Here is a 22220-nt window from a genome sequence, read left to right as displayed (position 1 = left end):
TAGATGTTTTTGTGTGGGAGTGGCTCTACCTTATTGTCAGGCTCAGGTTCAGCAGGTTCGTCCTTTGGTATGAAGCGGTCCACGCTGCTGTCTGAACCCTGCCGGTTGTGACCTCGGCCTTCGAAGAGATGAGGCTTGCTCAGAGCTGCACACAGGCACACATGGAAACAATAAGCAAAAGCAATATATCATTAAGAAAAAAACTATTTTTGGTAATAAGCGTTTCAGTGTGTGCACAGTTGTGTACACCAACATACCCAGGGCTGACTGCAGGAATGGTTCTTGGGGTTCTTCTTGTGAGGAAGGTGCCGTTCCTTCATCTTCTTCATCCTGTAATGTCCCGATCTGCATCCCAGAGTACTGACTCTCACTGCCATCCAGCACCTTATGCACAGACACACAGAGCGTCCAGTGAGGAACTAAACTTTCAATACAGGAACACTTAATGCAACAAATATGAAATGCAACCGCATGCAACAGATACCGAGATAGCTCCGACTCATTGAGTATATTTTGCTCGATTGAGGACAACACAGCACAACAAACAATCATTAAAACTGCAAGTCAAACAAACGTTCCCTTTTTGAAAACTCTTTTGGATCATGCTTGGGTCACTTCATTTACAGCAAATCAACTACACACAGGAAAAAAAGCACAGGCTTGAGAAATCTGCAATTTGGGTTGCCACAATACACCAGAGGAAGAGCAAGCTTTTGATCCAAACCATTCAACTTTTAAATGAATCGCTCTTAGATCATGTAAGCATGTTTTTTTTTTTACTACTTAAACTACACGGTACACACAACATTTTACAGAAATGTGTTTTTTCCTCACAGGACATATAAAGTACTCTTAATCCAAAACTGTATATAAATAATTGTTTACGGGTTTGGCCTCCACTGGAGCAAAAGCCTTTCATAGTCTTTTAAAAAACAGAGTGAACTAAATCTGAACAATAAAAAAATAAATAAAAAACAGATGGCCTTCATGCTTCTACTTTGAACTCTTCATTGCAAGCCATCAACATGGGATGTTGGGGTTGCTTGTTTTTACAAAGGTCTTTCCAAATCCTTTTTTTATTATTGGGGGGGGGGGGGGGGGGGGGTGGAGTGGGGGGCGGGGTCACTGGAAACAAGGAAGAGGAGAAGAAGGGGCATAATGTATCGTCAATGACAACACGAAGGGAAGAATACCAATAAACAGGGCAAGTTTGGTGCATGAGTTGTGACGAACGAAAGGAGAAAGAATGAAGAAAGCTAAAAGGTTCCAGACAAGCAAGCCCCTCCCACTCTGTTCAAAGTGTCCAATTGGCTGACCTTGTCACTAGAGCTAGAGGAGGAGGTAGCATAGAAGGAGGAAGAGGAGGAGAAAGAGAAAGAAGAAGAGGAAGAGGAAGCAGTGTAGACAGAAGAGTCGCTGTCTGTGGCATCGGGACCCTCGGTGGAAGTTGGCGAGGGAGGGGACGGCTCAATCACCCGTGGCAACGTAGCGCATGACTGCGACGGAGCGGGGAGAAGGATAAAGGAGAGGGAGCAAGACCATAGAGGTAGAATTGTTAGAGTGGACTATCTCACACCAAAATGTCTCTGAAGGGGAGCAGCAAAACCCAAATGAATGGCTTTGCATTTCATCCTATGTGTTCTAAGGAGTACTTTTATTGAAAAATACTGTATGCACTCTATACAAAATGTGAAAGATGACCACCGTACAAGTAGTTTGCATGTTCAGTAACTTATTGAATTAATTAAACTCACTTATATAATTAAATGTATTGGATGAAATAACTGCCAACCAGTTAACATATTTTAGACAATACAGTAGAAGAGGCCTATAGGAGAAGACCATCAAAACTAGCACTCTATATATTTAGACTGTGAGACTTTTTCTACAGCACCTTGCCGTCACACAGTGTTGCTTTTAATATTGCAAGTATTGTATCAATTCAAATAATTATACCATGATTTGGGATTTTTAAATAGTCATTTCCAGTATATGCAATTTGTAAATAATGAGCTAAAACACGCAAAACCACTGATACAGCCCTTTAGTGGTTTAAAAAAAAAAAATCTGAAGAATTAATATTTTGTCCATTCTACAAATCCTAACTCTATGAAGTATAGCATAATTCATAATCAGGAACTTTGCCAGTAGGGACATGGGACAGGGTTCATATGTAATTAAAGCATTGCATGGTAATTAAGAAGTGTCAAGGGAAGCACATTCAAGCTATTTTCTCCAACCAAAGTCAATCTCACTCGCATGCCCACGCAGTCACACTGACCAACTCTGCTACGTCCGAAGGTGTGACAGCCGAGTCCGGTCCCTCCGTGGTGGTCTGGGAGGAGTCACTAGGTGGGAGTGAGCGATCATTAGTGCCCAGCAGAGGCCCGCCTTCTCCCAAGGGCCCTCCCTCCATCTCTGGTGTGGTGTAGTCAGCCGTCTCTGGAGTAATGTTGGCCCCACCGCTGGAGCTCCGGCTCAGCATTTCCTCCTCGTTGTCATTGGGTGACTCGGGGGTGTCTGATGCAGATGTCCCACCTCCGCCACCGCCCTGCTCTGAGGAAGCACTGATGTCTACAGAGTCACCAGGCTGCAGGGTATGCTGGGAGGAGCGCGGCTGCTCGGTGATGATGTCCACCTGTGCCGCGGAGGAGCCATCCACAACTGAAGCTGAAGGAAAGATGAACACAAAGTCTATGTTTTACTGCTGCTTGAGGCTTTACAATGTAGTTTGTAAACTGCTCGTCAGCTTCACTTTTCATTCTGCCTCTTGGTGTGCATCTCACCTGCGAAGGCACCAGTGGTGACCTCCGTTCTCTCAGCTTCATCCTCCAACCCATCCTCCTCCCCAGAGAGCATTTTACCTGGAAACAACACGTTTAACAACATCAGCACTAACGGCTAGCTGTTAAAAAAAAAAGCAAATATTGTGCACCAATGACAATGTATCCAGAATTTAGAGGACAATCAACAACAATGGGTGACTCTGTCTGAGGTTTCCCACGCGCTGACTGAAACATCAGTTAGAGGGTAGAGGTGAGCGGGAGATAAATAGACTAGTCACCTCTCGGTTTCCTGAGAAGGAGTGGACTGCAGGAAGACCCTCCCCCCGCTGCAAATGGCAGGAAACGGGAAGCAGAAACAGGAGGCGAGAAAGAGAAAAGCAGCAAAAGCTCAGAAGGAAACAACAATTATTTACAGACGGGGAAAGAGTTAGCAAGCAAAGAAAAAGGCAGCAGACACAGACCAAAGCCAAAACAAGAGTAGAGCAACAACAGTTTGGTTGCCTAATTACCTAGCAAGTAAGGATAAGTAAGGGTTAATGAATTAATAAAGTGGTGTCCCAAGTCCCAATGTAAAACAATGTAGAGCCTGTACAAAAGCTTCATGAAGACAATTCCGACTGACCAATGAGCTCGAGGATGCTGCCGGAGCGTGCGCGACTCTCGGTGTCCTGGCGGAAAACAGTGCCATGTAGAATGCTGCCTGCGCTGATGAGCATGTGCAGAAGCTCTGGCGGGGGTGTCCTGAACATCTGCTGCAGGAGCTCCAGAGCCGCTGTGACCACATTGTGATCCCAGTGCTGTGTGTAGTGTAAGGTCAGCTCGTACACCTTCAGACACAGATATGTAATTCAGCAAAAACTCTGTTGACACACGCACTGGTATCCACATAATTACTCTCTTCTCTCTACCTGTAGCAACTGCTCAGGTGTTGGCTGTACATCCGCCTCCTTCCTCATGACTCCAAAGCTTCCTTTGAGGCTAGTGGTGTTGACTTGCTGCTGCAGCAGAGGCATCAGGTAGCGAAGGGTTAACAGCACCCCCAGAATTAGGTGGCTGGGGTGCTCCTCGTCCACTGGAACCAACAGACCTAGAAAACAGAAGGCCAGGTTGTGCGTTTATTACTCCTATTTTAAATACTATAGCCTGTGTGTTCGAAGCAGTTCGATACCAATCTAGTTCACGAATGTTAGCTGAAATGAGCTTAACTGCTAAGTCAGAGTATGTGCATGAGTGTGGCCCTACCCAGCAGCACATTAAGTAACCAGGTGTAGAAGTAGCTGGTGCGTCTGGAGTGTTGGCACACACTGACGGCCGAGCTGGCTGCTGTCCGTCTGATGGTGGGGGAGCTGGACTTCAGGTTGGCCACAAATGACTTCAGCAGTACCTGGGACACACATGGTTGGACTGTAATGAAAGCAAGCTGCTCCAACATGTGCATTTTATGTTTAAATTACCATATATATTGCACAAGAAAATGCCATTGTAGCTCATTTGCTACACAAGAAAAACAAGACAAACAAAACATAAACAGAAGGACTTTTTTTTTGGAAGACAAAAGATGAAGCAAAACAATTACTTGAAAGTCACTGATACTAATCAGTAACTATGTTTCTGCTTTGTCTAGATACCTTGATCTCGCCATCATTGGCAAAGTGTCCCAAGGCGGCCATCATTTTGGGCATTGCGGCAGCCAGAGTCTCCTGTACCGACTCCTCCTGCCGCTTGGTGATTCGGGAGAGGCATGGCAACAGATTGACCAGGTAGGGTCTGGACCACAAGAGATGGAGGGAGGGATAAGACATTTAAAACGGAGTTAGACAACAATGTTTTCTGCAGCAGGCTCAATTTTAAAGCTACATACAGATATTGGTATCATCACGGGAAGAGGCTTAATAACTGTAATGCTCCAAATTCGGCGAGGGAAAAAGTGATATGGCATTATTGACAGGATACCCTTTCACATCAAAATATCTGCATGAAAATAGGCTCTAGTATCCCGACCAATGTTGGGCAATAACACATGACATAATAATGCATTATTGTGATATTATAGAGTTTTCAATTTCCAAACCAGTTAAGCACTCAGTTGTGCCCTCGGTTGAAATCTGAATAACAATTACCATGTGTCCTACTTTCAAACGCTGCAGAGATTTCACGAACCGAAGGAGAAACATTTTATACAGTATAAAGCAGTAGCAAAAACAATATTATATAGACCAAGGTAATATAGGTACCAAGCAATAAGTATTATTATTATTTCTTTAATATGTTCAGACATTGTGTGTGTGTGTGTGTGTGTGTGTGTGTGTGTGTGTGTGTGTGTGTGTGTGTGTGTATATACCTGCATTTCTGTGGTCTGATGAGGTGGGCAAGCTCAGCAAATCGCCACAAAGCTGCCCTCAGACTCCGAGAGGCACTGTTCTACAGAGATACAAAATCACATTGACATCAACACATGAGGCATTTTCACAATTCACACGAAACAAATGTTGAACCTTTAATCATCAGTCTCGATGGATAATATACAGACACATATTGAATACCTTTTTAATTTCTTTGTACAGCTCCAGCTGCAGCCTAGGCAGGTTGGAGTCCATCAGCGCCTGAAAATAAATATCAAAAATGATTATCCTGGGCGACCGCTGATTCAGCAATAAAAACTGATTTGAAATAAACCACCAAATAATTTTAAATGCATTAATAAGGTGATGACACACACTGATCACATAATGCAAGCTCAGATCATGCCTCATTATTCTGTTATTGTAACATTTCCTCGGTGGGTACAATCTGAAAATTAACTGATGATCAATATTATTGTTTGATTGAAGAAACAATTACGGACAGTGTTGAAAACAGGAGAGAAGAGAGAAGCACAGGGTCCTGCTCAGGTTCTTACTTTGATGATTTTATTCAGGCACTCGTCAGCTACCATCCGGACATCTGATTCGTTGTCATCACTACAGAGCAAGAACATCTCCATAGCGATGCCAAGCAGTTTCTGAAACTCTGGAGACGTTCTGCTCCCAGGACCATAGAGAAGAAGTGAGGCAAAAGTCATTACGCACATACATATTCAACTTTCAACAGATTTATTCAGAACTGTTCACACAACAAAGACTGAAATCAACACAGCCACACAAGTGCCACACTTCTGTGTCACATTCAGTTGTATTTCAGTCTAAAACTTTTAGTCTGTGTCTAAAAAAAATCCCTGGCACCAGAGGGTTCCAACTTTATTCTTGCCAGTAATAAATAAAGATAAGAGCTTACTGTGATTTAAATGAAGTAACACAGATGGAAACACTGATAGCTAAAGCTAAATGGAGTTTCAAATGTTCCACATTTTTATGACACTGATCAGAATTAGAAGTCAATGTCATTCACAAGAACAATAACCAATTGTTCCACTGGGGACCCGCGACCCGGCCCCGAATAAGCGGCGGACAATGGATACATGGATGGATGTTTTACACCATGATAAATGCAGAATATCAGGGTATTCTGGCAACAATATGTAACAATTGTAAGGCATTAAAATATAGCATGCATTCTGTCAAGCTTTGAAAATGAACTGGTGCCCACTGTCTGGTCCAGGCAGAAACATGTTTTAATAAAATCAGAAGGGGTCAAATTCTATGCCCCCTCAATGTAACACAAACTACCAATTACTGTATACGGTTAAATGTAAATTTAATTCAGAAAAAAAAGTATTATCAGCAAGACCTACCTCAGAGACTGAGCCACAATGTTTTCACATATCGTCAGGCAGTGGGTGACCCTGTCCTTCTTCGTGGTAGCCTGTTCCTTTTTCCTAAGAAAGAGGAAAGATGGGGAGAGTGAGGAGAAGGGAAGGAAAAAAGAGGCAGCAAAAAGCCAATGAAATATAGAGGCAGAGAGAGAGAACAGAATAACTGGGTTCAGACTCAGAAGGTACCTCCAAGTCTAGACTGCAATTAACTGTCCTGCAATAATAGAAAATAGCCGTGTAGCAGAATGGATGGAAAACTAAATATAACTCAATAATATTAAAGAGATCCCTATGCGGACATTAAAATGAAGCACAGTGTACATTTAAACTTAAGTAATATGCAAGCGGTCCTTGGTTAAAAGAGAGAAAGGTCAATTTCAAAAGTGCACTGTAAATGATGGAGTGCAGTCCCGGGAACAGAGCAGGGATCATGCTGCTGTCACTGCTGCTGATATATGCTTTATAATTAGATGCAGAATAAATATGTCTGAAATTGTGGTCTCGTGAGTTTCCACTTAAGTTGCTTGATGGAATAGTGATGCCATTTTCCAAGCATGTCATCTAATGTTGTGCATAACACGAACAGGGTGTTGAGTTGAAAGATTAATAATTGTTGTGTGCAGTTCAATCAAGGAAGGTGTTGTTTTAAATGATGTCATGTGAAAATAAGTGGCAACGCTCTCTATGGATACAAAATTGATTTACAGATGAGATGAGCCAGCTCTACATTATATTGATCACCTGTGATCAGCATACAGTGCATGCCAGTTACTGTAGTGTAGGATGATATGAGAGCAAAGCGCCAGCAGTTTCCGAAGCCAGGCACCTCAGCTGCTTTCCACTCGACTGCAGAAGCTCAGTGCATGAGTAGAGAGATTTGCCTTTCCCCTAAACCAAGTCCTGATTGACTCACTAAATCTAAACATATTAAGTTTTGAGATCTAATCCATGTAAATAGCTTATACTAGTCTGATAGAGCAAAGGCATGGTTAATAATGCATGTATAATAAAGAGAGAAAGGGAGAAGAAGCAATCCATTACAGGTGAATATTTACATTTTTGGGGACCTCTGGATTTGCAGATGGCCTGATGAGTCTGCTAGTGCTCCACTAACAACAAAACTACTTTAGAACAACATTTTGTTTAAATTATTATCTAGACTAAATAATACAGTTATTAAGGTGGAAAAAGTAAGGTTGGTGCAGGGCTTTTTGCTCCTTTGATCAGGATGGGGGTGCAATAGACCGGCCTAAGTGACGTCAGTCCAGGAGGCTGCCATATTAATGCCCCAGTTCATCGGGAGAGGTAGTTAGGATATCCAACGTTACCCTTCATTACAATTACCTACACAAGTTTGTACGGGGCGAACGTGGTTTTCCAAACGATGCTCTTCTGAGATCAACTAATTAAGCATACACGTGACTTCTTAATTGGTCCCAGTTCTCTTTAGCAGGTGCTTGGGCATCAGTTAGCGGTGGACTCCTTCTATGTTAGCTATCATTCAGCCAGTCTGACCCTAACAGTCTGCCTCGTTTAACACTCATATAATGGTAATATCAGAGGACGAAGACCCGCTAGGCGTTAGTGCAATATTTGGCAACAAGTGACGTTAGATCTACAATAGCAGATGCGTTAAAATAACGGCTTGGACTGTGGTTGTGGGTTTGCATATTAACGTAACGTTAACTGCGTCCAGCTAGCTAATAAACCTTAGTTACGTTACCGGGGGGGGGGGGGGGGGGGGACACTAACATTAGCTCACAAGCTAAGCTACCCGTCTAGCTGTTAGCTTGCTATGCAATCGCCGTAAGACAAAAATGCACTTACTGCTTCTGGACAAGCTCCTCGGCGGTTGGTGGTCCCTGTTGCTGTTGGAATGACTTCAGACTTTCAAAGGCCTTCATCAATTTTTCCATGGTGGCCATTTTAGCAATCAACACTAAGCAAGCTAGGTAGGCTAGCTAATATTTACTATTTGAGCCAACAAGCTAGCACAGCGGGGAGAGTGGTGTGTAGTGCAACGAGAGTGCTAACACTGCTCGCGACAACTACCACCGGCTCTCCGCCTTCTCTTCGCACAATTTCTCTCTTATTCTTTCACAATGTTGACCCTACATGAACAAAATGTTGATCGATAATGAGCCATCTTTGATGCAGCGTTGCCTTCCCCCGACAAATCACACCAGGAAATGGCATGTGTGACAGTTGACAGAGAGAGGAGGCTTGCTACGTCCGTGGCCAATCAGAGTGCGGTTTTATTTTGAGTGACATCAGAAGGAACCAATGAGTGACTGAGATCTTTTTTTCTTCTTTTGTTGTTACTTTTGCTGTCACGGGACTGCTGTAATCCAGATTGTAAAAACGTATTTGAGCAACACCAACACTGTAGTTGCGGCTGTTATCCGTGCGCCCAGAAAGATGAGTGGGGGACACATATGTCCCCCATATGTGTGATTTTTGGATGAGTAAATTCACTTGACCTTAGAGGGGATATTTATCTGAATCTCAATTTTTTTTTTTATAATAGCAAATCAACTGTTTATAAGGTATTATTACTAGGAGAAAATAGTTTTTTCTGCTGTCATCCCAAATACATGTATTGCGACTATGACTCATTACTATGACGATCATATCCATAGTGTGACAACCTCGCACCAGTACATTTTTTCAGGTCTGCACACTACTGTTACTACCACCCTGATGCTCTTATGTTGGAGACTGCTGATGTGACTCTGCAGTACAAACACACACACTCTTCAGTGAACCACTTTACTGTGTACTTTCTGTCACACGTAATCTCAACCAATGTTAATGTAGATAATATTTAAATAACCACTTGGTTAGGATTTCTGATGTTCTACGGGACAGAGAGAGAGACAATAAATGTGACTCACCCAGTCACCCAATGGTGATTATTTTTGCTCAAGTCCAGATTGACGTGGTTGAGTTGGAAAACTGCTACGACCACCTCATAAAAGACAGTTCTGTCCTCGTTGACGTTGGTCCCAAAGGGCAGCAAGAATCAAGTGATTCTGCGGTCGATCTGCTTTCTCTCTTCAAAGCATCGTAAAGTGGCTGAGCTTGGAGACACAATGCATGCTTTCAAGAAGTGATCCAAGTAAAATCTTCTTTAAAAACTATTTGTCAGCTTTGATTATGAATGCGAAAATAAATACGGGTGATGCACACAGAAAACTAACATCAGACAAGAGCTCAAATATTTTCTTAACGACTGCCCAGCGTCTCATCCACAGAAGACAGACCGTTGGTCAAACTGTTGTTCCATGGATTATGAGACTGAAAAACAAATCAAACAGCAACGACACGCAACAATATATCACAATTGATCATGCTGCTCTAAATTTGCTCTAAATGGGACCATAAATTACTAAATGAACATCATGCTGTTTTGAAGAAGACTTAAATCCTGATGAGATTAAGACCCTAAACTCATGTCAACCATGTTTACTGAGGTAATCAATCAAGTGAGAAGTAGGTTTATACAAACCTGAACTCTTATCCCAACAAAAATAAGCTAAATGTTATGGGAAACACTATAGATTTGGCCAATAGACAGACTTCAGGCTCCATGTTGAAATCACAGAGCCACATAAAAACACTTCATGCCCAGACAACAAAATGTTGACACTGGCTCTTAATTTGTTCTGTGGGGTGTTTTTTGTTTACATTTTTGTTCAATTGGTCATTTAATTTTGACTTGAGCAATAACTGTAGCAAACAATTGCCATGAACAAATATTTCAATACATTTTAAAGTTGCATTATTTTCTTCAACTAGAGTTCAAATGTACCCAGGGCAACAGATACCAGATTTAAAACCAGAAATATATTCTGGACAACAGATCAATTACCTACCCTGCATGTATTTGGACTGTGGGAGGAGGCTGGACTTCTCAGAGAGAACATGCATTATCAGGGGAGAAGGTGCAAAACTCCACACAGAAGGAACCTCAATCCAGATAGGAAGCTGCTGCGAGGTGACTACACCGCCGTGCAGCCTCTCTAACACGTCAACAGCTTTTAAATTATTTAGGTGAAGTTAACAAAACAATGTGATACTTCAATTAATATTGTGGAAATTAAGGATGTGATTAAAACACCTAAATTGAACAAATCCCCTGGAATACATGCTGACTTCTGATTTTTACAAAATCTTCCCTTTAGAGCTTCATGTTTAATGCTTTTAATGAGAGTGAAGAAGCCCCTACCTCACTATGCCTCTGGTTTAATTAGTCTAATCTCAAAGCCCCAGAAATATATTTTTAATTGCTGTCCCATCTCAATACGAAACAATGACTATAACATATTTGCATTGTGTCTAGCTACATTAAATACTGGGGGATGGTAGTTTCTCAAAATACCGCTTCTAACTGACTTTCTCCCACCTATGCCCATTTATTTATAGAAATAAATATATGACACAAACAAGTCAAACACAAGTATGTTTTTTTTTATAGAAATGGCAGTGTATTGTATTGTATTTCATAATTACAAATGTCAGATATGGTACAACAACCAGTGATACAACTTGTACAAGAATTAACAATGACTGCAGTGGTTGAACGACATGACTGTACAGATACAAAAAAAAGAAGGTAAATCAAGAAGTCCCAGGCCCTGTTTGAATACCAATAATGCATTTGTCACCCCTCCCTTCCTTACATCACTTATCCGACGTATCTGGACAGAAGAGTGCGGAAACCTGGAGAATTTCCAGGCATTTAATGGTGGTTTGGGGGGGAGGAACTCACCACCACCACCTTGAAGGAAGGCAGGAGAGAAGGAATGCATTTTATGCATTCAAACGGGGGCCAACTCAGCTGGTCACCTTGCCATTTATAAAGTTGTCCTTAGATACCAGTGAGATATGTTGGCACTAGAAGGTCATCATTTACATATACAAGGAACCTGAAGTATTACAAACCGATACATGCTTGAGTAATAAAACATATGTATTTTTTTTTTTTAAACAGGCATAACAATGCACTTAGTGCGGACATTCAAAACTGTTGAGCTGTTTAAAGTTCCTTTATGTGAAGGAATTTCTCTTAATGGACGGAATGATAAAGAGGCTGAAAAAAAAAAGAAGAAGAAAAAAAGGCGGGATGTCAGAACTTAACCTGGTGATTGGCACATACAATAAAGGCCGTCAGTCTTTCTTCACTAAATCTTTCCAACAACAAGACAAGTTTGAATTACTTAATGTTGCTTTTGGTATCATTGGCAAAAAGGTTAAAGACACTTCCTATAGTCATTGTCAAAACACACCATAGTGCAATGAAACTAAACAGAATTTCTTCACTGCTATATGGATGGTATAAGAATAGAGTTCAAACAACGGCAGAGGCATGGGTGGCAAACACAGTTCAGTTTCCCTGTGAGAGTGAGTGAATGTGTGTTAGAGCTTAGTTACATGTTAGAAATACATCATTTACAAGGTTTTTGAGGCTAAAGAGCTAAAAGGCTAAAAAATCTACATAGGCAAGATAAATCAGCTTCAAAATGTGCCTGAGAGCAAAAAAAAATAATAAAAAAAAAATAACAAAGACACTGAGAAACTTAAGTGACGACAAGCCAGCAACAGATGCACACATTCGATTCCTGATTTTTGATAATGGAATGTGCAACAGGGGACATTTTTTTTTTTTTTTTTTAGAACAAGCCAACTCTCCAAATTTGTGAATCATTTTAAATGCAAGCAGTCTTGAATTGTTTGAAATTCAATTGAGTGACCCTAAATGATTCCTACGTATTGTATTGTTGTACTTTGACGCATTAGATTGAACAGAAGCTGCATTTGCATACAATGTATTACACATTACACACAGGCGTGCGCACGCACACACACACACAAAGCAAACATGTCCAGATTGGGTATTCACAGCATTAAAACAGGTGGTGGGGAGTAAACAGCAACTGCCTCAAAAGGCAAAAATTCAAAAAGCAAAAGGGCTTCAAATGCATCTAAAACGCCAATGAGGACAAATTATTCCAACATGCTGGGAAATGTAGAGAAAATGTATTTGTTCATGAAAGGAAACACTTTGTCTACGACGAAACAAAAGTGCACAGCAGCTGTGGTTCTGCGGGTGGATGAGCGTTCCTGTACACAGATGATGGCAACATTATCCCCTCCGTCGACACATATACAAGCAACTGTCCCAAGTGATTCCCACAACAGAGCAACATACGGGGAATAGTTAAAGGTAGGCGCTTTTCATGATCAAGCAATGTTGTTTTTTCCATCCAGTACAAACACAACTCAAGCCACGCGGTCTTACTGGAGCACTACTAGCAAGGATATGCGTTTGTCAGGCAACGTGCCATCTACGATCACAGAGGCCAAAGCAGGCTGTATCTAGACTCTAGGCTAATAGCTGCTGACGGCTGAATCAATGGAAGTTAGTTTAACGCAACAGCAATTTGTTATCGAGACGAAGCCCTTATCAGCCGCAGATCAGACCTCTGTCTCTGTGTTCCAACTCAACCTGTCCAAGGCTTTCTGGTACACTAAAAATATGGGTGGCAAATTACAAGGACCTTTCAAGGGAAAGGATTTTTTTTACATGAAACAGGTTTATAATAATAACAACCAGAGACGCCAGGGAAAAACAAAACAAAAAGACAAGCCAGGTAGTACAACAAAGGAAGCGGATGAGGATAAAAGATGAATAACGAAAAAATGATTTGCCTGAGTGAATAATGTAACAGATATTAATTCAACAGCTCTCCCCCGAAGGAAACACAGCCTGTCATTTGAAATGCGTGATCTGAGCTTTTTAGCAAATCATGAGAGAATTTTGAGAGGTCCAGGAATGATAATTATCAGGCCTTTGCAAAACTGGGGGAAAAAAATACTTCCTTAAAATACACTAATTGTTGCTGACTGAAGAATTGTCAGAAATAAATCCATGCAATCTCTGCTAGAATTGAGTTGGTGCAGGTATCTAGAAGACGGTTTACATGCCATACAGTCCAGTGCAGAACTGCCAGATTATCACTTCCAGAACAACTTAAATCAAAGAGGCAGACGGAGATCTGGGAATCATATGGGAAGGCTTAAGCAGGATGGCGTCAACACAGCACTGCTAGACTGGATTCATTTCCCCCCATATTATTTAGATCTATGCGCTTAATTCAGATCCATCTGAGCCTTGATGGGTGCAGAGGCTAAAGGTCAGTTTGGGAACCGGGTTTGATGTGCCAACAACACATCACGTTGGCCAAGTCAATGACAGACATACAGCACATATGAAAACAAAAAAGGCTTTATGCTACATTGAGAAAAAAAAAAAAGAAAAAAAAAAAAAAACTACTGGTACTGTGCTTCTTAAAAAAACAAAACTCCCCAAATACACATTATCCATACTCATTCCAAAAGAAAATAAAAAGGAAATCAAAACGTAATGTATGCATTCAAGTGGTACTTTTATGGCTTTTTGTACAATACAACCTTTAGTGAAAATATACATCTAGACATAAATTCAAGTACAAATGTACAAAATCTTTAAACTCATACTTTTTTCTTTAATTATAATACACTTTTAATACAGCTCATAAATACAGGTCAACATTCACTGAGTTCCTAAGATTTGCGCTCGGTTGGAGTTTGTGGTGAAGTTCAGCGGCGAGGGGGGAGGGGGGGGGGGGCGAAGGAGGCAGGTGGAGGGAGTGGTTTAAAGTCGCGAGGGCTCTTCGATCTCGTCGTCACTGTAACCGTTCTTAAAACAGACCTGGGAAGAACCAGAAATGAGGATATATCACGAACATTAGCAACTTCCATCACTACGCCATCTCACACATGAGGTGAACTCGACCTCACCACATCACAAGCAGAATTTCTGAAGTGGACCAAGCTAATAAGACCATAGTAATGGGATAACAAAACTATAAATTATATGTAAATCAGTTTTTTGATTATCCCTACTTAAAATGGTATACATTTCCCATGTTGCATTTTCATCTTTGCAAGGAAGAGCCACCTTTTCTTTGATTATAAATACATTTTATCCTGAAAAATAATTGATAATTGAAGGTAACTCAGATGACATGAGCATGTTTACATTTTTCCCAGTAAGAGATCATTGTTGGGAGTGTTTTTAATAAGAAAAGCAAAAAAAACTCTAAAAGAAGGATTTTCAATAGTGATGGGGACATGTCACATCCCATTGCTCCCAGTGGTAGCTACATCCTTGAATTCAAGGGCCATTTAACTGCAGAAAATAAAGAAAGGTCTGTAATTAAGGACAGGTGAAAGTTAGTGGAACCTGTTATGTGGCCTCTGCAGCCAATAAAAGCCGTTAGAAGATTTTTTTAGGACTAAACATCTTGTGATGTGTGTCACTGTATCTTGAAAGCAAAGCTTCAAGTCTTCCCAGAACCACAACCCAGCTTCTCTTAAGAAAAACAAAAAACCTCATGTTAGACCTTCTGAGACAAAGAGGCACAGCAACAAATACAGAGAAGAATGTTCAAAGGGAAAGAAAAGCAAAAAGAAAGGGCCTCATTCAAACAAACTTAAACTAAGAGTTCAGGGGTAACGTTCTCATGTGTGGCGTTTGGAGGAGGCCTGGGGGAGGAAGGAAGGAAAGAAGGAAGAGAAGAAGTACCTTAGCCCCCACCCCCTCGGACAGTTGCCGGAGCACTAGCACTTGCCTCTCTTCTGAACAGGCGGTAGAAAAAGCCTCTCTTTGGTGGAGGATTAGGCCGATTCACATCCAGATCCGAGCACAGCGTCCCGTCAGTCTCGTAGACGTTGATCTCTTTGAAGCACTCCATCTCAATCATCTACAAAAGACGAGAAGGTCGAGTTATCCATCTGGGATGACATTTATGTATAACACAACCCCCTCTACAGGTAGCTGTTACAGTATACATATCTTACATACATATATGTCTCATACATTTCATCGACTTATGCTTTTACATCACTCTTACAAGACAGCATTCTGCTTTTACACAGGTATTCCTATGTCACCAGTGCTGTATTGTTGCGTGACTAAATGATTACATCATCTCAGTGGCCTTTGCCTGCAGTACCTCGTTCTGCCACGGGATGGAGACACTGCCTGTGACAAACTTGTGGTAGAAGTCGTCGTCTGTGGGGTCAAGGTTCACGCCTTTGACAGTGGAGAACTGCTCAATGTCCAGGACATCTTTACAGTACACTGCCCGTGGCTGAGAGAGAGAGACAGAGAGAGAGACAGACAGGCAGACAGAGAGTCAGATGTGTGTTTTTAATAACAAGTGGTCACACGCCTGAGGGCTCTGCCACTCTGTTTTCCTCAGTGAGGCCCTACTGACCTGCATCACCCAAAATAGAAACACAGATAGCATTATCTACTTTCAACTATTGATTTAACCTCTGAGGCCAGTCACTCTGGCTCACTCGCTCTATTTACAACAGCGAAAATGTAATTCTTTCTATGAACAGCTTTGTTATCGTTGGCAAAAATCTGTGCTGCACACAATCAAAACGTACAGTGTTTCTGGTTATTCATCTAGGAAACGTCCTGTTCACAAGCTCCACTGCAGATATTAAAACGGGGCAACTCAGAGCTTTAATCAATCCATTTTGTCAGCCGTGCGTGTTTGTTTACTTGTTACAATGGTATTTCCTGTATGCCGATTTGCTGCTTGCCGAGGTTTTAGACCACGAGCTACGAATCGAGGGTGTGTGCTGTTCTTACATCGGGGCTGAAGGGGGGGTCCAGCATGTTCGCCTCCAGCCGTTTGAAGTTGATGTTTCTGAAGATGGGGTGCTGCTTGACCTCGATGGCCCCTTGACCCAGACAACCCAGCCGCTCCTTGGGATCCTTAGCCAGGAGCTGACATGCAGACAGAAGACGGAGCGATAAACATAATAAAACAGAAACATGACAACCCTCTAAAGACGTGTGCGCTAGCCCAAATGGCTTGGGAATGTCAAGGATAGCTTAAAGGAGCAATGTGTAGGATTTAGTGACTCTTCACCCCTCCCTTTCCAAGTGTGTTGGAGAGCCACGACGGCCTTCAGGCCCTTTCTAGAGACAGCTTTGGTTTTGTCCGTTCTGGGCTACTGTAGGAACAAGACGCCACTACATGGTGGGCTCCCTATGTCGATATAAACAAAATCACAACGTCTTAAGTTTCAGGTGATTATACACACATGAAACATGATTATGAGCATTTATTTGCATTTCTGCCAAAAGAAATCCCCCTAAATCCTACTCACATTTCAAATATCTCACAAAAAAAACATTAGACAAACCTCTATTTAAGCCCTGGTTCCTCAAACATACATCACAAAGAAAGGGAGGGAGTACCTGTGGATAACTCCCAACAGTGACTAATCCCACAAAACACACACACACACATGGCTGTAGTTTGCATGAAATCCTCTTGCCTGAAACATAATCTAATAAAGACTGATACAAATCCAGGTACTCAGGGGTTAATGCAGAACCATCATAGATACAATTAGAGAGTGCCAGTGGCCGTCTCTATGAGAGCTTCTGGATAATATTACCACCACACCACCTACAGTGCAGCAGGTTTATGAAGTGGATGAGTGCTGTTTAGTGGTTTGGCTACCAGTGGACACTCTCACTGGCCCTGTTGTCACCCAAAAGCTGGTTGCTTTCGCAATCAACAGACCAATGGCTTCTCACTTTTTCATCACGTCTCCGCCTCTCCTTCTCTTCTATTGTTTCTTGTGTCTTTGTGCGCCAGGATTCAAAGGAGAGTCTCTCACTCACTTTCTGCTCTTGACAACTTGGATCACTTGTCTATTTTGAGCTTTGGCAATAGCATTCTCCCCCCCTGGTAATAGCCCCCCTTTCCTTCTTATCTTTCTCCTATTTCTTACTGAAACCTTTACCACCACCCCCCCCCACACACACACACACACACACACCCCTCTCCCCAGGGAGTCTATGATTCTGGTGAACCACAGGCCAGAATGTTCCACCGCGTCACACAAATCAAAGTCCCGTCTCCTCCCGCTCTAAGCAGCCCCATGGCTCCCTCTTACAGAATGGTGAGAATGTGGAAGACAGGAGGTTGAAGACGGATGGGAAGATTTCAAGCTGCGTTACAATAAACAAATGATCTCCTTAAACTAACACTAATCTAAATTGTTAGTGGGTTGTCATTGTTCTTTAATGAATTACTTTCTCATGGTACATGTCCAGCTCCAAACAACAGATGGATAACGTTTGTGACTATCAGCATTTAGCAGCAAAAGTGCTTAAGATTTCTCTTTCATAATTAATGGAGACCAAGACGGCCTAAGGAGAGTTATTGGGCTTGCGTTTACCAGGTTACCAGAAAAACGAATAATGTTGCAACTTATCATATGGATGTGTAAATAGCCAAATGTTTGCCAACAAGTTTTCCTTCTTTGAAAAGCTGATAATTTCACAGGTTGAAGTGCCGCCACAACACCAAAAAAACAAGGAAAATCACAGGTTGAACCTGAATTTGTTCAGAAATGAAGTGTATTTTTAAACAAACCATTAATACTGGAGGGATAACTTAGTTACTCTAATTACTAGGATGTACAAAAAATGGATCTTGGCCAACATCATCATGATATACAATAATATTGAAACAGAATTAGAACAAATAGTTTGACTTTTTTTTAAAAAGAAGATACCATGTTCTTTGCAATTAAATACCGTCAGTCAAACAGCGTTGTTTTTAATATCCCACGTGCAACTTCTGCTTTGTATCCGTCAGTCTGTCTACCAAGTGAGTGGCAGAACATAAAAGGTGCTCACCTATTGAGGCCACGGCTGCCTATTATCTTAGTAAAGGCAGTTATTGCAGTAATAAAAACCTGTTCATGTAATTTATCCAGACATGGGCTTGAAGTATCATGTCTAAACACAAGTGATCACCAAGTTCCCCTCGAGCCTAAGCCACATCCGCCGTGTCCTCATTTGCCACTAGTCTCAAAGAACATGTTAATGTGCTCTCCTCCCTCCTATTCCACCCTCTCGCTCATCCCACAGCCATCTGCCAACATCATCTGCTCACGCTCACCTGTCTGCAGATGTCCTTTGCCTCCTCTACAAACTTATCAGAGTACTCCTCCTGGTCCTCGCGCACTCGTCGGTCTACCTCCTCGCGCTTGACACGCTCCTTGCGCTTGCGGAAGGGCGACTGGCCCTGTATCATCTCAAAGATCAGGCAACCCAGCCCCCACCAGTCCGGGCTGAAGGTGTAGCTCTCGTTCTGGATCACCTCGGGAGCTGAGAGAGGGGAAGAGGAGGCAGGGGAGAGAAGAGAGTCAATTTAAGGGAAATGACAGGGGTTTACAATCTGAAATGTCAAGTGGAACCGAGACGGTTGATGACGTTCATGAGGAAGCTGAGATCCGTACAGAGATGGTTGCAGCCGCTTTAGTTAAGAAGCGTTGAAGACATGAAGAGGTAGAAGGGGATCTACCCAAATTCTTACCCATGTATCCAACAGTACCCACTCTCCCTCGTATCGTCTCTCCTTCAGGGATTTGAACAGCAAGGCCCAGGTCTGAAATTCGGATGTGTCCTGAAAAAGAAGTGAGAAAGACTGAGATCATGTTGAATGTACATATTTTAATAACACGCACACCACAGAGGAACACATTTAAATTCCTATATATCACAAGGGCAAAGGTTAGAGCCACTCACATCACACTAAAACAATCTGTGACGAAGTGTGAAAGAAAGAGAATACAGGCTTAAGAGAGACACGAAGGAGGTCCCTCTATTTCAAGATGAAACCACGTTTTTCATTGCTTGTTACAGAGAATAGATGATATGAAAGTATGACTCAGAGGAAGAGGAGTGAGCGTGATGTGAAGAACTGCAAAGATGATGGAGAGACATTCCACCGCCGTGCTTGCACATTGTAATGTGGACTAGTTAGTTTTGCCTTGTAGTTTGTGAGGTATGGGTTACATAAAAAGGAGGAACATACCACGATCATCCAGTAAGATGTTTTCAGGTTTCAAATCTCTGTAGAAAAAAAAAACACAGCAAAGAAGCACGTCAGCGAGTCATCAGCGATTTAGTTCTTTATAAAAATAGACTTTTATTTGAGCATATGACAATAAAATCCTCAATAAATATTTGTATCCTCTATTAACTTGTCACGTTGTTGACATTTCATCGTCTTTTATTGCCTGTGTGCTTCCACGAGTTCCATGTGGATTAATAGATGGCTTATCTGCAGACGCATCTTCCTAAAGTCAGCATCTTTTGACAAATCTCATCTCATTTGTATATTAAGGCCTTCTCCGAGCCCTTGTTAATTAACTCTTCACGTAACCTCATTTTAACCCTCTTTTTTTAAAGCTAAATCACATCTTATCTAACTTTTTATTTCCAAAAAGTGCTATACAAATGACCAATGCCAAGCTCGGCCACACGACTGTGGAGTTTAGTGCAACGCATGCAGAGATCAAGGAACAGCGTTCATCTGACTATGTGGGCCATGTGTATGTGGGTGCATGTGTTCACTAAGAACATCAATGTTTATGTTAGCATTACTCCGAGGCGCCACTGAGTGTGACAGGTGCATGACACCTCAACGAAATCAGTACACAATTAATCCGGTGACACTTCGTCATCCAGGACTTTCCATTTGCACTCGTGCCAAACTGGCAAGAGTGCAAACACTCTTATGGACTATATCTCTTCATAACACCAGAGCTGGGACAAATAGTCAAGACATACGGTTAGTTTATGGTTTGTTTAAGACCTTTTGTAATTATCAAGTTTGTCAAATGCGCTTGGGTTAAAGGGGTATTCCACTGATTTAGTTTGCGAACTCATGACAGATGGATTTAAAAAAAGGCAATGGTCAAAATCGAGATATATTGATGCAGAGACGCCCAAATAACCCAGAAAAATTACTGCTGCACCGACAAAACCTTCTCACCTTTTAAACATAACATTCAACTTAAAAATATTTTATCTTAAATCATATATTTTTGACTTGATTGCCCATCTACACCTGCCCCAAAAGCCCATTTTCTGGCACCCATGTGACCTAACCTGTAGACTATCCTCTCACGGTGCAGGTCCTCAAGGCCACAGCAGATCTCAGCAGCATAGAAGATGGCCCTCTGCTCGTCGAAGCCCGAGTTGCCCATGTTGTAGATGTGGAACTTTAAGTCACCGCCATTCATTATGGTCAACACCAGGCACAGCGCATCCTTGGTCTCATAGGCATATGCTAGACTAACCTGGAGAGGGAGGCAAATTTTGGGGAAGTGGCAGCGAAGGAGGCGAGGCACCAGTCAATGGGTCAGAAAAGGGAGAGAGAGAAAGGGGGGGAGGAGGAGGAGGAAGAGGGAAGAGCAGTGGTAAGAGACAGGGTGGCTAGAGGAACATGATTGTTTCATTTGGTTTGTTTAATGCCCCAAATAATCATCAATTATCCAAGATGGAATGTCAGGAATGTAATCAAAGAGAAACAAAGAGAGATATATCACAGATACAGGAAAAAAAACAGAAGCATCGTCTGCACTTCTCTCTCTACCGCCTTGCATGCTTTTGCCTCTAATCCCACCATCTATCTCTCTTCTCTCCCTTCCTTCCCACCAGCCTCCCCCTCTCCCCCCCTGCTCCTTCCTCTCTCCCCTGTGGGTCAACGACACACGGGGTATAATGTGTGTGCATGTGCTGCTGTGTACAAGCAGGATGTTGCTGCCATCAGGAGGAATCCCATCTGCTCCGGACTATGTACTCAGACACGGACCACGAGAAGGGACGGGAAAATTCTCATGGGCCAAATGAACGCGCGCACACACGCGCACACACACACACACACACACACACACACTAAACATTTTCATATTGTCCCATGCCTACTTCACTCCAGCTATTTGAGTCAGTGTCTGCCTGAGATCAGATATTGGATGCATCCCTATTAAAAAAAAAAAAAACAGTATTTGTGTGATCTATGAACTCAAACTAGAAGAAAATCAAACATCCGGAAATGTTGACCAAATACTTCGATATTACAACGACTGGCTACTGCTTCGAGTAAATATTTACACAAGGAGATTTGGGTAAAGGCAAATAAAACAGAACAGTCTGGTCAGTTCAGAAAATGACATCAATGTACTGTAATTCAGCATTTAAACTAAAACCGAAAAATGCATATAAAAGATAAGTGTCCAGTCCTATCCTATAGACGACCTAAATATGTATTTGTGATGACAATGTGAGGTCTGATTTATTGTGTAAAGGAAAGAAGTGTGAGCATCAGAGTGAGCTATCTCTACCTCGGTCTCACCTGCTGGAGACTTTAGAACAGGGCCTCGCATGCACATAAACACACCCACACACTGAATACATTTATGGGTTATTGGTTAAAAAATACAGTAAGCTGGCAGTATGCATCTGCTAATAGTATGATGCACTGATCAAAAAACAGTGAAGAAGAGAGGGAGAGAGAGAGAGAGAGAGAGAGAGAGAGAGATATGAGGGGTTTGAGAGAGCACTTGACTCTTCCTCCTTGCTACTGCTGTTTGGTCAGTGTTGCTAGGCAACAGAGCTGCTCTCGTAGGTAGAGAGGCACATGAAGAGTCATCAGTTCTGCCTGCAGCACAGAGAACGAACGAACAAACCAACACATACACACACACACACACACACACACACACACATGTGCACGCGCACAATCCCAGGT

The 22220-nt window shown here is 42.1% G+C and overlaps 2 protein-coding genes across 7 annotated transcripts in view; both read right to left on the bottom strand.

The window, feature by feature from the left end:
- Nucleotides 1–8725, bottom strand: part of htt (huntingtin) — a 31378-nt gene extending 22653 nt beyond the window's left edge. For 4 of the 5 annotated variants that reach the window (XM_084006339.1, XM_084006342.1, XM_084006340.1 and 1 more), the window contains exons 1-14: nucleotides 8365–8725; nucleotides 6517–6600; nucleotides 5686–5806; nucleotides 5330–5389; nucleotides 5128–5207; nucleotides 4415–4553; nucleotides 4029–4170; nucleotides 3695–3873; nucleotides 3409–3613; nucleotides 3065–3112; nucleotides 2787–2864; nucleotides 2282–2670; nucleotides 258–384; nucleotides 30–145 (exon numbers count right to left, since the gene is read on the bottom strand). In XM_084006339.1, coding sequence (XP_083862465.1) covers nucleotides 30–145; nucleotides 258–384; nucleotides 2282–2670; nucleotides 2787–2864; nucleotides 3065–3112; nucleotides 3409–3613; nucleotides 3695–3873; nucleotides 4029–4170; nucleotides 4415–4553; nucleotides 5128–5207; nucleotides 5330–5389; nucleotides 5686–5806; nucleotides 6517–6600; nucleotides 8365–8462 — 1866 coding nt within the window. In that variant the 5' untranslated portion in view covers nucleotides 8463–8725. The remainder of the gene's footprint in view (nucleotides 1–29; nucleotides 146–257; nucleotides 385–2281; nucleotides 2671–2786; nucleotides 2865–3064; nucleotides 3113–3408; nucleotides 3614–3694; nucleotides 3874–4028; nucleotides 4171–4414; nucleotides 4554–5127; nucleotides 5208–5329; nucleotides 5390–5685; nucleotides 5807–6516; nucleotides 6601–8364) is intronic. The other variant, XM_084006341.1, reaches the window with a different exon arrangement.
- Nucleotides 8726–10993: 2268 nt separating this feature from the next.
- Nucleotides 10994–22220, bottom strand: part of grk4 (G protein-coupled receptor kinase 4) — a 40306-nt gene continuing 29079 nt past the window's right edge. The window contains exons 9-16 of one of the 2 annotated variants that reach the window (XM_084005202.1): nucleotides 20579–20769; nucleotides 19500–19537; nucleotides 18999–19088; nucleotides 18582–18790; nucleotides 16247–16384; nucleotides 15597–15734; nucleotides 15167–15344; nucleotides 10994–14290 (exon numbers count right to left, since the gene is read on the bottom strand). In XM_084005202.1, coding sequence (XP_083861328.1) covers nucleotides 15168–15344; nucleotides 15597–15734; nucleotides 16247–16384; nucleotides 18582–18790; nucleotides 18999–19088; nucleotides 19500–19537; nucleotides 20579–20769 — 981 coding nt within the window. In that variant the 3' untranslated portion in view covers nucleotides 10994–14290; nucleotide 15167. The remainder of the gene's footprint in view (nucleotides 14291–15166; nucleotides 15345–15596; nucleotides 15735–16246; nucleotides 16385–18581; nucleotides 18791–18998; nucleotides 19089–19499; nucleotides 19538–20578; nucleotides 20770–22220) is intronic. The other variant, XM_084005201.1, reaches the window with a different exon arrangement.

Source organism: Eutrigla gurnardus (genome assembly GCF_963514095.1).
Source record: "Eutrigla gurnardus genome assembly, chromosome: 3".
NCBI classification, from domain to species: Eukaryota; Metazoa; Chordata; class Actinopteri; order Perciformes; family Triglidae; genus Eutrigla; species Eutrigla gurnardus.
This window is presented reverse-complemented; position numbering and strand designations above follow the sequence as displayed.